This window comes from Mchenga conophoros, linkage group LG7 (genome assembly GCF_057382185.1).
Source record: "Mchenga conophoros isolate Kocher_MC1m ecotype Shallow Benthic linkage group LG7, M_conophoros_male_GT1.1, whole genome shotgun sequence".
Lineage (NCBI taxonomy): Eukaryota > Metazoa > Chordata > Actinopteri > Cichliformes > Cichlidae > Mchenga > Mchenga conophoros.
Window position 1 is genome coordinate 12,204,942 of NC_140532.1, and position 17,876 is coordinate 12,222,817.

Genomic DNA, 17,876 nt, shown 5'->3' on the forward strand with positions numbered 1-17,876 from the left:
AAACAGTGGCGAAAGAAGTAATCAGAGTACATAATTTGGGAGTAAACAAACAAAGCCTATATATACACTCAGTGTTTCTCATCAAAGTAAACTGTGTGAATTCTTGAGGCCGGATTTCCAGATCCAGTTCCATAAGCCATCATTTGTTTTATTTTATTTTATTTTGTTGGATGCAATGCTAGGTAGCTTTGAGATCAGTCTCATCCATAGTTTATATTTCATAGTGCATCACCAAAACAGAGTGTAGTTTTAATTACTAATTGAAAATGTAATAGCAGAATTTGACTCACTGAAAAAACACAGTAAGAGTTTGTCTTAGTGGATGCACTGTGGGGATAATTAAACACATTAAGTCATGTCATTTGTAAGACGATTTCATAAAATTTGCATAATGACTGAAACTAGTACCACTGAACTCTCTGTGAATGGTACTCATGGCCATTGATCAGTGGGCTTTGATCAGTGGTTGATGATCAATGGTCATTAGAATTTGCATATTAATGATCAAGGAACTGACCTCCCAGCCCATTGTTCCTTCAGTCGTGCTAGTTTCAGTCATTATGCAAATGTACTGTTAATAAGATTGGGAAACCTGCAGTCAGCTGAGACTGAAGAAGTCACTTAGATGAGTGACAAAACATTTCTCCCACTGAAAATGCTACGTCCAGATGAATCAACTTTTGGGGAAACTATAGCTCTATTTTCTCTGTGACTGTCATCAGCCTTAAGCAACCACTCGCAGCCACTCTCCTTTTTACCTCATGTCCCTCATTTTTTGTGGACTAGCCTCTAGGCCTGTGTGGCTGGGGTCTTATAAATTCTTCATGGCCATATTAGTACGTTTTTTGTTATCACATTGCTCAGGTCCAAAACAAACACAGGAAATAGAAAAAAAAAAGATTAATTATAACTAAAACTTAAGCTTTCAAAAATTTATAAAAGGACAAAAAAATGATCAGCAAATGAACATTTGGCTGTGGCCTCTGAGATTATAAAATAGTGATTATTTTATTCATGTGTTTTTGTTATTACACTGTATTAATCCTCATCATCTCCGTAGCTAAAAACTGGTTTTTACCCAAACATTTCCACCTAAGGTAAAACTCTCTATATAAACTATATATCCCATTCCCGCTACAGAATACGGTTAACCATGGTACTCTTCTTGAGAGGGACGTCAATATCTGTACCTGCTGACCAACCCTCATATCTGAAATGTTACTCTCCTTGGTGTCAAAACATGATGCCTGCACTCAAACACCACACTGTTGGTCCACTGTGGCCTTAGGTATTGTATGCTGTGTTGAACAACCACCATATTACAACAAAAGCCTGTTTTCCAGTGTTTGCTGTGCAGGGGGACATGAAGGACCACACGTGAGACAGCTCTTCAGCCCCACCAGCACCTTTTTTACCATCCATGCCTGCTGTCTACAAAACACACAGATGGAGAGGCACAGAGATTAGTGGAGCATGATAAGGACTAGATGGCTGACCAAACCTGATTTTAAAAGCAGCTTGTGGTTAACTGTGCTGTATGTTAGCTGTGTGAAATTTAAATTAAGGGCATTAAGCCTTGTGAAGAGGTCAGCATGCTTCAGATGACGAGCATCTAAAAGACACGGTCTAAATTACTAAGGTTATTACTTCTTTCCTCTTTGTATGACAACCAAGTGATGCTGTCCAGAACTGCTATAACTGTTGCTGCTGATGTGGTCCGATGGCATGTCATATGCCAAACTTTGTTTAGTGGATACACTGGTCTTTGTTGCTTTGTATTCATAGCTGCTTTCATGGGCGACCGTGGCTCAGGGGGTTGGGAATCGCATCTGTAACCGGAAGGTCGCCGGTTCAATCCCTGGGCCCTCTGTCCTGGTCGTTGTGTCCTTGGGCAAGACACTTTACCCTACTTGCCTACTGGTGTTGGCCAGAAGGGCCGATGGCGCGATATGGCATATGGCAGCCTCGCTTCTGTCAGTCTGCCTCAGGGCAGCTGTGGCTACAACCGTAGCTTGCCGCCACCAGTGTATGAATGTGAGAGTGAATGAATAGTGGTATTGTAAAGCGCTTTGGGTGCCTAGAAAAGCGCTATATAAATCCAATCCATTCAATCTTCCTCGTCGTTCTCTCAAACACAGAACCTGCCTCTGGGATCCTTTGACTTCCAGGACCACCCTGTCCCGCTCGTCATTTGTGGCTCACAAAAGACACTTCCTATTATGATTTTGCAACTTGACGTTCACATTTAAAACTCGGAAAATTACAGCTCTCCTGTGGAGTGAGCTCAAACAGGCTGATGAGGGAAAACACACAAGAGTGGCCACTTTACACGTATGTGTTCATTTGGAACTGCAGCAGAATGGAAGCAGATGGGATACTGGAGGGGGCAAGCTGTTTCTGACACTGCACACACATACACACTGCATAGGTGGGTTAATGTTTAAGGTACCATGCTCACTGAAGGCTGAGGCAGAGAAGACAGTGTGCCTGTGCAAATCAGCTCATGCAGTGGTTGTCAGTAGAGAAATGTGCTGCTGCTGCTGTGAAAGGATGTGAGGTGACGAGTGCAGCCGAGGAGCTCAGAGGAGAGATCTGTAGGAGAGTGACAAGTGGCACTGGTGTGTGTGTGTGTGTCTGTGTGTTGAGGTGATGAAGAGGTACCGTCAGCGGGGACGTGGAGCATGACTCATCGCACTGAGACGTCAGCGCACCGTCATCACACGTCTGCTGAGGACGAACTCCCGCTGACGTCCTCGCTGCGAAATCAAAATCAGATGTGCAGTCCTCGAGCTTAAGGGATTAACTCAGCCTCATTACGAGATCTCATTATAAATGAAACAGTCTCTGTTGTTTGATAGCACTGATGGGATTAGCCGCACTCTGATAATGTTTCATATTGTTATTCCAGATGGTGAAGGACAAAACAAGTGAGCTCATGTGCCAAAACAATGCATTATCCGCAGAGGAAAACAAGTGTGTTTGCGAATATAATAGGAGCATAAATGGCTTGGAATTCTTTGCAAATGTGCTCGTCTGTGTTTGTTTTCTGAGAACTCTGTGATGAGAGGGACCTGTCCCTTTTCCACAGGCTCAGGTTGAGTAAAGCCAAGCCCTTCCTCTTAAGAAATCTGGATGTTTTAGTCATGATTAACGCTTCAGGTCTCATAGTCGACACAACGAGATGGAGGGAGAGACAAAGAGCCTGCAGACAAGGGCTGCTCCTCCATGACAACCTGACTAATAGGTCAGGAGTTCGGGGTGCTGCTTTTCATTCACAGGCTACACAGGGAGGCACAGCTGGCTGCTGGTAAAAAGAAGCTGTGGCTTTAATTGGTTAGATTATAGAGACACACTTATTGAGGCAGTCATATTTCTCCTGGACACCGAAGTGACAGTGAATAATGGCCATGACGTTGTTGTCTGATGTACACACAGCACACCTTCAGGAGAGTCAACATGCTTGCTCGTAAATGACTCTTTATTAAACACGTCGAACATGGAAAAAAAGGCACCAAGGCCAGGTGTAGCTGTGCACAGGTGCACGGGGGAGCAACAACCGCCGATTCAAAGTTACATCTTGTTTAATAATGAGTCGGGGGGAGCGTGATAGCTCCTGTCTGTTTGTTGTGCAAAACGATATTGCAGAAATGGTGACATTTTCTCGGCGGGCGTTATCTGGTTTCGGCACATGCACATTTGACAGTTCAGACTTAGAAGGGAAATTAATTTCTGATAGCTATCTCTTTATGACATTTATTCCGTGCCCAGAATGTCACACATAAAGCAACTAGAAGCTTGTGATCAAACATTAATGTTCACAAACACAGAGGGAGGCAAACAGGAGACCTCGTTGAATGGTAATTAACGTCTCACCCATATTTTATGCTCAAATCACATTTTCTGGGGGGGAAAAGGGAAGAAAAAGGAATTTTTCGATTTGAATGGAAGTTAAATCATCCAATCAGGAAGCATAAAACGCTCGGGCTCCGCTGAAGTGGGCAGACATTTATGTGAAGTGTAAGAGTAATGGAGGAGGAGGACTTTCATCTTTCAAAGAGCAGGATATTTTGGCTCCTTCCTCTGAATTTGTTGTGAGCTTTGAAGTTCCAGTGTGAAATCCAAAACTGGGAAATATTTGGTTTATATAATCAGTAGACATAATGTCTGCCCAAAGAAAGAACCTGGCTGCCATCGCTTCACATTAACATCTCAGTGGATCCACTGAAGCTAAATCTTAGAGCCTTGGGCTGCCTGAGAAATTGCCTCTTGACCGGAGCGTGCACACCTCCGAGATAGCTGCTTGTTCATATTGATTGATTATGGACTTAAGAGTCAATCCAGGGCTAAGATTTCTTCTGCAGATAACAGTGAGAGTGATTTAATAGATAATGACTTGCAGTGGTAAATTTCACAGGGAAACAGATTGCATCCTCCCCAACACTCAGCAAGAGCTCTGAGCCTTTTTTTAGGGGCTGGGGGTGGAGGGGAATAATTCATCTAGATGCTGCCACACATCAGATCCTCAAAGCTGAGAGATTTCAGATTATTGCATAAGGTAGAAACTGAAACTTCCTGCTCACCTGTGAGTCAGAGAAAAGGTGTTGTTTTTGTTGCAAAGCTTTGAACTTTCTTCACTCAGTCATTGACTGCAGAGAGCTGGAGCTCGCCGGTGTCCTATTGCGGGGCAAATTCGCTCTTAGATTTTAAGAGCAGATGGATTTTTATCAAAAATACATTTATTTTAATGGGTCAATATTTCATCAAATTTCTAATTCTTCACATTTGCTGCAAGGGTTTTCTTGCTTTAAGCTCCATTAACAGTTTGTTTAGAAAAACACACACACACAAAAACCATTTGTCAACTGAGATTTCAGCTGATGTTATCGTGGTCGATTCTTTCCACCACTGATTGCCGTCTTCTTTGATGATAAAGCCAGATATGTTTTAGGGAGGGCCTGCCATATGATTGAAGAGTGTCTTTCGGTTTCACAGTCAAATCTGTCCCATGCTTCTGGTGTCTGTTTTTAAAAAGTAAAAATGGCAAAGGTGAAAACTCGTAGCTTCAGGCTTTAAAAACTGGATTACATGAAACCCGTTGGTCCATTTTTATGCACATTCTTGACCACATTCCATTTACGTTAGGTACTTCCAGGATTCTTGTTATTTGGAGACTGACTCTCCTTACTGGTACACTTAGTGAAAACTATAAGTCACGCATACTGTTGTTACTTCCTGCTATGACACGATAACATTTCCTTGTATATGTTCCATGATGTGCAATAAGTTGTGGCTTTTGATGAATCTCTAAATCCACTGATCTGCTACACCAGCGGGATTACCTGAGTCCTGTTATTGTCTCACTCTTGTCCTGCACTAACCACTGCAACTCTGTGCTGTTTATGATGCTTGCTGGTTATCTCTCTCGTCATCTGTTTGCTCACCATGAATACTGAGTCAGTTCAAACAACTCTAAGCAATGAGTACATAAAAATAGTCCTCATCATTAAAGATTCACCATAACCCTGAGTAATTACTTGGCAGAGGAAGCATTCAGTATGAACATTATTAGTGGAAACTGAGATTCATGAGACCAGAAAACAATGTTCAAATCGTCTATTGAACAGTTTTGGTGTCCACTTTTGTCCAATTTTGCTTTGAATTGTTACAATTTGTCTCTCCTTAGCTGACTGCAGTGGCACCCAAGAAGTTTATGGTCTTGTCCTTTCAGAGATGTCCTTCTACAGTATGTGCCTTGGTTATTTGAGTTACCGTTGACCTCTGCTCTGAACTCTGACATTAATAATGTGTTTTTTGCTCAGAGAAATGACGCTCACTGGATATTAATCCTTTTTCATACCAATCTTTGTAAATCCTAGAGATGGTTGTTCAGGAAAATCCTAGTAGACCTGTCATTTCTGAACATCTCACATCTGCTCATTTAACTCATAGATGGTAAAAACATGGACGTAGCTTTTCTATAGGAGAAATGAAGCCAATGCAAAAGTGTTTTAGACTTTTTTAGGGCACCAGATGGTGGTCACAAAGGACTCTCAATTTATAGAAGTCTATTAAAAAACAGCTTTCTGTCTTGAACTCTGTAAAGACTTACCTTCTGAGTTCACTGACTAACTCAATCTTTTTGGTTATTTTTTAAGTCTATTTTGAAAATTTTAAGCTCTACTTGAGAGTGGAGGATTAGCTGTGGTATAAAACCGCACACTGATTGGCTACAAATTAGTCAGTCACAAGTCCGGAGCAAGCTCAGACCTGCTCTGTTTTTTTGCAACTGAGATGGCAATAAGGGAATTTTTTTCTCGAGGCTCCAAAATGGGACTTCAGGAAACAGTGGATGATGTCACGGTAGCTACATCCATCTTTCATACTGTGGTCAGGTCAGGCAATGACAGTGATACCATGTTCAACGTCACTTAAATGGCTCTTCTACCCCATTCTGATGCTCAGTTTGAACTTCAGCACATCATTTTGACACCTTTAATATATGCCTAAATGAACCGACCTGCTGCCATGCGATTGGCTGACGAGCAGCTGAACAGGCGTACCTAACAAAGTGACTTAAATAATGGTTTGGGTGAGTTGCAGAAAAAAGAGACGTCTCTTTTACTGTATAAAATGAAAATATTCCAGTATGCAGTAAATTTAAACATAAAAGCTGAAGACCTTTTTGTAGGACACACATTTTACTCACACTTGCACGGGTGGGACCTGAGAAAATCCTAAAAAAGAGATTTGCTGGCAAAAAAATCCAAAATGTAGCCAATGTTAATTTGCGTTAGATATCAAGGACACAACCTGGTTATTTTTTCACACGTTACAGTGTAACCAGTGGGATCTTCGCACGTAAACTGCACTGGATATACTGATGTTTGCATAGTTCTGTTGCACTCGCATCCTCGTGTCATTTTTACAGAAGGTACTAGTACTGACATTGACCCATGCCAGGCAGATAATTACAGGACATACTGTACTTTCTCTACTTAATAAAGTTGTATAACCAAATGATCCTCTGGAGTCTCTCTGAAACGACTGGACAAGTACCCATCCCTATGATTAAAAATCCACTGTATGCCCTGCAGGTAGCCCAGAGCTGAGATGAGATTCATTTTAACAGGCCTAAGTAGAATGTGCTGTAGCTTATAAGGGGGCTTTCAAGGGGCTCAAGAACCAGTATGCAGACAGGAGATGTCTTTGATCCCTGTGAGCACAGTTTCATTGGTTCATTCTTGGAGGAGGAACTAAAAACAAACAGGAGAGGAGAGTGCATGCGGCGGCAGCAGCTGAAAAGTCTTACACTGGTAGTTTGGTTTCTTGATCTCTGACTGTAATATGAGGCTGTTTTGCTGCAAATTAACTAGTGCGGCAGCAGGCGAGGAAAAACAGCTGCGACGTCTCACCACTGCCAGGATTATAGCTAAGCTTCTTTGCGTGGCTGTATTGATGCTGGCTGTCCATCCAAGAGTCAAAACAGGCTCCGCACAGACATGTTTTCACCACCGGAAAAAATAAACAGCCTCATAAATCCTCGTGCATTTTGCATTATCATACCACCTGCACACTGCATTTATTACAGTATATTGGACGGTTGTAACCATAGGAACCAGGATGAGGCACATCGCCGTCCTTTCCATCATTTATGGAGCGCGTGACGTCAAAGTGACCACTATTTTTCCTCCGAGGGAGTTTTTCCTTTCATTCGGAGCAGCCAGGGGTCTGCGTGACAGATAACAGCATGAGTCAGCTGCACTATCAAACACCTTAATGAGGAAGTTTGCTAAGCCACATGAATCAAAGTCATTTATAATGAATTCATACTCGCCTCGTGACACAAGAGGGAAAAGCGCATCCTTATCTCACTCGCATTCACATGAGCACGAGAAGTGTGGAAACATTTCTGCTTTTAATCTGATCTGCAGGCCCATTATGACAAAGACAACCGTGTCACGCAAATGCCGCACAGTAAAGTCACTGCGCTTAGAAGCAGACAATGTCCTCATCACTGGAGATAACAGAAATGGGATATTCGTGGAATTTCTGCTGAGTATATCGGTGTTGTTGCTGTAACATTTCAGCATTTCATTCAGTATGTAAATTTTGTAAGAAAGTCTATTTAAGGCGTTAACTGCTTCTGTGACACCTAGAAATTTGATCCCTCACAGCCTCGGGCTCTGTCCTGCTGCTCCCACCCAGAAAACCTTCCTGTATGTCTTCTCGTTGCTCTAGTTTTGGTCAGGCCTGTAGAGTTATTTCTCCGCAACACGTTTTGAAAATGAGGAACAGATTAAAATCAGGCTTTTGTTTTTAAATAAACGTATAACTGTACAAATAACAAGATCCTTTATAATAAAAGTGATCGGCCACAATACAAGGGAGTCACAGCAATAATTTTTAGTTACTGTCTTAAACAGCCAGTCCAAATTACCATCAGCATAACAGATTACAAACACTTCCATCAGCAGGGTTAAGGAACAGAAACAAACAAATATGGAAACACAGGAACTTGGTCAATCAATCAATCAACGGCTTTCATAGCTTAAAAACAAACAAGTTATGTGACTTTTGTTTGCTATAAAAAACCTCTTGCATGATGAGATGGTGTCATTTGCCACTTCAGTCCAAATAAATGTCTTCATCACAACTTTCATGAGAGTTTGCACATCTAAACATCTTCTAACTTCATGCCATTATCATCGACTACAAAGGATGGGTTTAACTTCTGGCACGCGGCGATTTGTTGACAACATTTTTGAAGTCGTTTTTAATATTGCTTTGTAATCCATCGCCATTTCGATTCTCTTGAATGTAGACGTGACCAATTTAGAGGACAGGGTGCTGGTTAGCTAGCTAGCTTGGCAAGGTTAATCTGCAATTAACTTTGATATTATGTAAGATTATATCTATTCTTAGGGGAAAAAAGGGTTAAAACAAAGTGGGCCTATCAGAATCCACTTTGTTGTATTTAAAGTGTCTAAAAGAACAACAACGTGTCAGCAAGACAAAATATCACTCACCTTCCACTCAAAATGGCCGTGGCCTGAATAAAATTCCTCCTCCTTATACAAAACTAACAGTTTTATACAATTACTGATCCATACATTCTCCCACCCCATTACCTGCCTATGTGGCTTTTTCTCCCGTTGTTTGGTAGGAGGAGCTAAAGTGGCTCTTTTGATGTTGAAGGTTGCTGACCTCTGCCCTAAAGGATGCCCTACTTCATCCGGTTTTACTCTTAATAGGACCATAATTCATGAAATTAATATCATGGCGGAATAAATTAAAATACTAATAAAGTCAAAAACTCCTCAGAAAAGAGTTTGTAAAGCGAAAATTAATCGCATTTCGCAAAGAAATTTGACTTCTTTTTGAAAACGCAGATTTTTCTATGCGTTTGCACCTTTCGTCCACACATAAACTGCGTTTTCTGTCACTGAAAACAGAGATTTCTAAAAACGCGCCCAGGGTGGATATTTTCGAAAACTCATTTTTAGCATTTACGTGTCGACGAGAAAAACGGAGAAAACGCAGCGTCAAAGGTGTGCGCCTTTTTTGACGTCACACTGTGCGCCACGTTATTGTTTTGGTGAAATGAATTTCTACAATACTGTTAATTGTACTCTCTGCAGTGTTTAAATGCTTACATATACACACACAGTTACTGTCCCTCCACACATACAACTCGGTTCTGCTTCTATGCCCCAGCTTTGTTTACTTTTTCCCACCGAGGCTTCTAGACTTCTGATTGGCCAACATTTCTACACGGTTAGGAATATATCGCCACCTGTTGCTTTGGCATGTTCCTAGCAGTGTTTTCCTTCTGCGTTTACGTGTGGACGGGATTATTTTTTAAAACGAAAATGGAAAATCTCAGTTTTCAAAAATACCCGTGTACGTGTGGACATAGCCTTAATTCATAGAACACCAAATACACAGCAAAACTCGCTGGTTCAGACTACGTGGCTACAAATCTTGGGTGAATAGAGCGTAAAACAGACCAAAGAACCTTTAATAGTTAAATCTAACTTTTAGCTTTGTTTAGTTCTATAGAATACAGGTCCCCAACCCCCGGGCCTCGGACCGGTACCGTTCCGTGAGTCGTTTGGTACCGGGCCGCGAGAGTTGAGGCTCAGGTGTGAAATGTATGGTTTTTAGGTTTTTTTGCGTTATTGTGTTATCGTTTTTATCGTTAACTCGGTTTTCCTGGGTCTTTTCACGTGTGTTATGAATAAATCTTATTTTTTTCGGTACCGGTACTAGTTTTATTTTATTGTATTTATCTGCGACACCTTAAAGGTCGGTCCCTGAAAATATTGTTGGGCATAAACCGGTCCGTGGCGCAAAAAAGGTTGGGGACTGCTGCTATAGAAAGTACAAAAAATTTGCAATTGTTACACCATTACACTTCATTAATTAATTAATTAATTTATGACCCTAGTTTCTCCAACAGCAGCAGAGAGAGGCTGCCAGGAGTAAGCAGAGGGGGGTGTTGACTCTGCAGCTCACTTTTTAGGAAGTTGACCTGGGCTGTAGTTACAGGTTCGGGTTTCACTGGGATCTTGCAGCGAGGCCGCACCCCGTCCAACAGGCTCTGCTTCCTGTTTGCACTAAAAGGACCCTTGGGGCTCATTGGCTAAACTCGGCGTAGTAGCACACTGGTGTGGTGCTAATCATCAGTGACCCGTATGACACTTTAAACCTTATAGATCTGTCAGCAGCCTGTGTTCTCAGATTACTCTCAACATCTCGAAAGTCATGTTTATTTTGTTTAATGCCCGAGCCTGTGCGCGACTTCAGTTTCATTCGCAGGGTAGCACATCACTTGGAGTTAGTCGAGTGTTGATGTGGCACATTCGGTTTCCACAGTTGACGTTGAAGCAGCTGTGTGGCTGCAGCGATTAATAAGAGATGAATCATCACTTCCCAAATATTGTGTCTCATCCTTTGTGAGTCATGAGCAGCAAAGTGTTTCTTCTGTCTGAGAAAATTGATCTCTAATGACACATGAGTGAGAGGTTTTAACTCTGAACAAAATGTTCGATTCAATGTGGATCTCTTTGTAGGCCAAACAAAATAACTTCTTTCTTTCTTAAATGAGATACTTAGGTTTATTTTCTATTCTCGGTAGAAACTAATCCAAATCTCTTGTAAAGTAGAAAAAATATGTGAAGCAGCTTGAGCTAATTCTGTGATAGGCTATTTATAGTTTTAAGAACACTTTGCTGTTTACTGTACTATGCACTGATTTGCAAGTCTATTCAGTATAGAGCACTCAAAAGTCCACGCTACATAATGATGGATTATAATAATGATGCACATAATGATAAACTGATTCTCAGTCGCTGCTCACTGTAACATTTATGTTTATCATTATCGTCCGCAGTGGTTCTCAAACTCAAAGCTTTATAATCCACTTTATTAGATACACTGTGCTTGTACTGAAGCCTTAATTCTTCGTGGCAAAGATTCAACAAGATGCTGAAAACATTCCTCCGAGATTTTGGTTGACATTGAATTAATAGGGTCTGTAAATCCATGGTCAGAATCTCCCATTCCAGTATACCAAAGGTGTTGGATTGAGATCTGGTGGCATTTTAGTGCTATATTTGGCTAGAAAGCCATACTTATTGTAATAAACTAATGAGACTCAGACTTTAAAAACAGATTATAAATTCTGAGTCTTCATGGTGACTAAAAGAAGTTTAGTTGGATGTACTTTCAGATTGTGGTGGTTAATCAGTGGATTCAGGGGTGAATTCCCACAGATCCCCTTTAATCTGGAACCGGGCACGTTAAGGTCGGAGTTTGCCGGTCTCTGCGTGAGTTATTGTTATATGTCAGGCACTATTACATAACACACAGTCTGGAGATTGTGTAATATTTTTAGATAAGAGCAGAGAGAAGCAGCTACAGTAAGCGTACAGACAGTTACAGTATGTGCGGTGCAAACTGATGGTGTTACATTCTTCCTATGCCTGCAACACACATGGCGTGAGCGGGATATGATTAGAAAGACCAACATTACAAAATGCAACACAGGCCATGTGTTTTTCAAAAGCTCAACTTCTGTCTCTGCCGTTGCTCTCGGACACCTGCTGCACAATTCAGCTCTGTGCAGCAGTATGCAAAAACAGCTCATTGAGGTTAAATAATTAAAAGAGACTTCTAAAAGAGTTTTTTGAGATGTGAGGGCGGGGATCTGGCTCGAGTTTCTGAGGGCTTGGCTCAGATGCTGGTTTTACACTCCTGTGTGTCCTGCGATAGTGGATGAGGTCTCCAGAGAGGGGAGGTGAAAGGGTAATCCGATCCCACCTGCTGACACAGCCTTCCAGGATAAGGCCGAGGATACAACTACAGGTCCGTTAGACAAAAAGAAACTGTGCCACTGACACAACCGGTGTGAATATTTAATAACCTAATTTTAAAGAAACCCTTGTATTATCACTTTGCAGTAAACAGAGGCTGAATGGGGGTCTGCAGGAACACCTTTGTGTTGTGATCTTAATTAAAAACTTTTGCTTTTGGTGTTAGTTTCTATTATTGTTTCATCGCTTGTCGTATTGCAGTCGTTTCAGAGTGAACCTTTAAAAACGTAGCCTTCTGTCTTGGCTCTCTCTGTCTCTTTTTCTGCCTCTCTCTCTCTCTCTCTCTCTCTCTCTCTCTCTCTCACACACACACACACACACACGCACACACACGCACGCACATGCACACACACCCCATCTGAATCAGAGCTTCCACACAGAAACTGATAATGGGCCATTGTGTGCAACGTGGTCACAGGAGCCAGATGATTGAGAACCAAATTAACTTTCCTTCTGAGTGACTCTTGAGTGAACTGAACACATTGACAGCTCCAGAGTTCACACCAGTGTCGAATTCTGGTCTGTTTAAGTGAACCGGGGTCTCTCAGGCATCTTTAAAGTTGTTGCTTTTAAGGTCTATGACCTGTTGGATACAGTGAAATTTAACACACGCTGTACTGATAGCATACCAGCACAGAGAGAGGCATAAATATCAAGTCAAATATCAGAAAAGTGATGACAGTTATTTACTACTTTGTGTTCATTTATTATAAACTCTAGTGTTCAAAAGAGGTTATAATAAATGAACACAAACTGGTAAAACTTGCAACAAAAAAGATACCAGACTGATCGTCACTTTAATTCTGTAAAACCTGAATCATTAACTAGTTGCCTGAAAATTCTAATTTTTTGAAACTGAAGTGTTTTTGGAATTAAATTTGTATAACTTTTGCTCAAAAGTTTATTCAAATTTTTCAGGTGTCAAAAACTCACAAAACGTCATGTATCAAATATGTCACACTTGGGCCTACGGGGTTAGGGAATTTACCATGTGACCAAAAGTGCCGTATAAGTACCAGCGTGAACTGAAAATCTTGTAAAAAAAAAAATCTTTCTAGCTGTGTCTGTGTCTTTAAATTTAAGAGCAGCATTAGGGGATGAGAAGTGATGCTTTTGTTCTTGTTGGAGAGTTTGCTATAAAGATAAAACACAAGCAGTGACGTGACTAAATAATCCTGGAAGCTAAGCACCAGCTATCAGTTCAATAACTAGGTCACAGAAACTTTCCTTGAGACTAACGTGTCCAAGATCGCGCCACCTTTTCATTCACAGTGAAATTCATCCAGATTAAAGCTCTCTAAGGCTAAAATGTTTTAAAGCCGAGTAGTGCCATACTGTGGTCTGGGAAGTGCAAGTTCAGCCACGTTTTCCTGAAGCACATCCCTCTACACTCATGGTATTCCCTCTGGGACTTTATCAGCGCTCCAAGCTCATCGATCTTATTGCCCAATACCTCACAGCCCTCATGATGATAGCTGGAATGGACGATTTATATTTCTTCCTCTTTGTTCTCTGCTTAGATCCAGCTCTGCAGCCCCATTATTTCCTCCCTGGCTCATCAGGGATAACAGTACTCATTCCATTCAGGATTACTGATGTACTCAGTGCCATCAGTTGGTCTCATGTAGAAACAATTCCACTGGGAAAAAGGAGCAAGAAAAAAAGGCACACAAAGTAATACAGTTATAAGACCTTAATAACAGTTAAGACAATAGCTTAAGAACACACACAAGCTGGGGCAATCGTGTCTCAAGAGTTGGGAGTTCGCCTTGTAATCGGAAGGTTGCCGGTTCAAGCCCCCAGCTCGGACAGTCTTGGTTGTTGTGTCCTTGGGCAAGACACTTCACCCGTTGCCTACTGGTGGTGGTCAGTGCTCCCCAGGGTAGCGCCAGTGTCCGGCAGCCTCGCCTCTGTCAGTGCGCCCCAGGGTGGCTGTGGCTACAATGTAGCTTGCCATCACCAGTGTGTGTGAATGGGTGGATGACTGGATGTGTAAAGTGCTTTGGGGTCCTTAGGGACTAGTAAATACAAATACAGGCCATTTACAAGCTGCTGCCATCCTCTGGCCCCCAAATACTGACTGTGTTAGTTTTTGTGTTTATGTGCAGAGAGCCTGATATTCCAGCCTGGGCTCCTTTACTCTACCAGCTGCAGCTGCTGGACTTCAGAGAGAAACCGGACCCATTAACTCTGCCCATTGCAGACCGCATCCGCATCGGCAACCAGAAACGAGAGACAGGGAATTTTCATTTCCAGAGGGAGGAATACAGCTTGGCTGCCCGGGCCTATTGCGTGGCTCTGGATGTGCTGACCACACGCAGCAAAGGTAATACTCCCTTACTTTTGACTGTGCCAAGGATGCTTTGGCAGAGACAAAGAAACACACACAGAGAAAACACAAACCAGGGCACATAAAACACAGACTAAGAGACCTGAGACACCTTATTGCCACATCAGCCGGGGATGACATAACAGGTTAGCGCTCTCCTCACTTCTGCCGTCACACTAATCGCTTCAGCACGATGTAGCGCCACGTCCATCTGAGCCTGGGGCTGTGATCGTTTTTTTGGGCTTACTTCTTTTGCATAATCAAAGCTAATCAATGGTCTTATTTTTTCTACTTACTTAATCACTTTGATCATTGATGAGGCAGGGTCGGGCCAAGAGGGAAATGTGACTGAACATGTCAGCAAAGAGAAAAACATGCACTGCTTCATAATGCAACAATGACAGCAGACCGGTGAGACAAGTCACCATGGCACTGAAGAGAGGAGTTTATCAGGGCATCGAGATCATGTAATTAGTGGATGAGAAGATGACCAGCAAAAGGGAAAACACAGACCTTATCTCTTACTTGTGTCATTCGGAGCCTAACACACAAAAACCAGCTCGGCACACACGAAGATTTAAAATCAATATAATCAATTAACTGGTAATTACGTAAGAATAAATATGCTCTTGCAAAATATTAGAAATGCAAAACTAAATTAATTTTGTGTCATTTTTTTTTAAGTAAGAACTTTTAAGTTTACTGCGTGGATGGATGAAACATGGTCATTTGAGCTGAAGTGTCCTATTAAATGTGGAAAAAGGGAATATTTTCACTTCTATGTCAAACGCTGTTCAGCTTTTAAAGAAGGAAAAAAAAGAATAGTGTTTGGTTTGAAGAGGAAATGTCGTTTGAGTTTGAGGTTTTCAAGCTCAATATTTAGGCTTTTTAAAAAACGAATTTAATAAGTAACAAAATATTATTAAATAATTAATTTATGGGAGAAGAGCGTCAAATGAAGTAAAACTCGAGCAGATGACCGTCTAAATTATTTGTAGCACATTGATACCAACACTGATATTGTTTTCGGATCGACACTAGCTCGATAGAATCAATACTTTGATTCTATCCTCTAAGTTCAGTATGTAGCCCACACAAGTTGGAGCTGGAGTTTTAGAAACCGGTGCATTTGCATAGCAGGTCTCCAAAAAACACAGTTTCAAAATACATGAGTTAGAATTTGGTAAATGTACGATGATACACACACACACACAAAAGCCACATAAGCTGCTTTTATATGTTAAAATATCATTATTGGTATTGGTATCAGCAATACTGGCCCTGCATTTACTTGATATCGGATCAATGCCAAAATTTGCAGGACTGCACATCATTATTATACATTCAGTTTACAACAAAATAGAGAACCTAATAACTTTGTATAAAACACTGCAAAACACTATGATCCCCATGTTTTGGCTTAAATATTTGCAGTTAACTGGAGACCAAACAGTTGTTTCATACCTTGTCCGAGCACAATGAAGTGCAGTGCGTGTTGTTAGTGTGGCCGCTGCTTGATGCGTCCAGGTGCTGTTTAAAAAGGTGAGCCCAAGCGCCTTTCACTTGGACTCGAGCACAGCATCCACGTAGTGTGATGCCTATTTCATATCACACTGCTTTCAATGCTTCCTCAGCTTTCCTGTGTTGAAAATGCTTTGTTAAGTAATTAACATATATGTGGGGACAGTGTGTCACTGCTTCCCCAATTAAGCCACAAAATGCATAAAATTATGAACCCCTTTTTCTCTGTAACAGCGCTTTTCAAGAGCAGGTGTGCACATAAAGAGGGAGAGGAGCGAGTGCTGAGACAAACTGAAGTGTTTTAGGGTCTGGGTCATCAGGGGCAGTGTGAGCGTGGGGATGGGTGGCCTATAGTCTGTGATAGTTATTGCTATGATGTGAGTTGCATGAAAATGAAATAGTGGTTGAACAGTTAACACTGAGACACTGACACAGACTCGTATTTTGAATTAGCTTGTGAAAAATGGGTCCATGCATGAGAGTCATCGGTCCTCTTTATTGTCAGATCACATTTAAAATAACTGATTTTGATTTAATTCTTTGCAAATTGCCACATCACAATCCTGACATGCAAATATTTGGTTAGCTATTGTCATGTTGCAAATCGATTAGCCATTTGGGCACAGCATGTATTATGCTTCATTCAGTAAAACTAAGTTGCATGTTTTTCACGATTGACAGCCAAAGCACTCTTTGGCAAAAGATCAGCTTAATGGATGCAAAAGTTGGTTGTTTTTTTCCCCCTGTTTATGCGTGATGTACATAATTTCCTAAACATAACTGTCTTATTTCTGATAAGTTTTTGTTTTTAAAGGCAAAAACAGGCGCAGTAAATCCAAGACGTTTGTTCAACTTGCTCAGGCGCATTTGCGTGGCACATTCACAAGAATGTAGCCCCTAAGCTGCTAACATTTATCACCCATCATGCTCAGGGCCAGCAGTAAAATCCCTTTGCACTAACCAGTGCTCATTACTTCAGTCACTGCTTAAGCCAGTTGGACATCTTTGAGCCTAATGGTAAAACCATGCAGGACAACGATAAAGCATCCAGCTGAATGCAAAAATAGCACTAAATAGCACCGAGTTTCTCCCTGACAGTCAAGATATTACAGATAGGCAGTCATTCACCCTCACGTTTACATCTATTGTTAGTTTACAGCTGCCAATTAACCCTACATGCATGTTTTTGGGCTGTGGGATCAATTCAATCTAATGATTGTAAAGCTACAGTTGAAGCAGAAGGGTATGTTATAAGCCATGCGTCTCTCCCTGTGCAGCTGGTAATGATGTTGGTGTGAAGGAAGAGGAGGAGGAGGTGCAGGACTACCGTGTGAAGTGTTTGAACAACCTGGCGACCACTCAAGTCAGACTGGAGCAGTTTGACGAGGCTCTGCACACCAGCCGAGACGTTCTGACCCTCGAGCCAAACAACGTCAAGGCCCTCTTCAGGGTAGGAAAGGTGAGGATGTATAGACAGTGTGTAGCATCTAATTTGAATCTCGCAACCTATAATTTTAAGGAGGTTTCCTGGAAGGAAGAGGAGTTTGTTAATATAGTTAGCTTTTTATTATTTTTGTGGGTAAATAATAGTAGGTACAATATTGCTATCTTCCTCTCTGTCAGTTTTTGATTTATGCTTCCTCCAGCTCTGC

The 17,876-nt window shown here is 41.5% G+C and overlaps 1 protein-coding gene across 1 annotated transcript in view; it reads left to right on the forward strand.

Moving 5' to 3' along the window:
• fkbp16 (FKBP prolyl isomerase 16) overlaps nucleotides 1-17,876 on the forward strand; it is a 34,514-nt gene that overhangs the window by 12,818 nt on the left and 3,820 nt on the right. Inside the window, exons 4-5 of the mRNA XM_085282113.1 lie at nucleotides 14,483-14,700; nucleotides 17,502-17,683. Of these exons, the coding sequence (XP_085138239.1) occupies nucleotides 14,483-14,700; nucleotides 17,502-17,683 (400 nt within the window). The remainder of the gene's footprint in view (nucleotides 1-14,482; nucleotides 14,701-17,501; nucleotides 17,684-17,876) is intronic.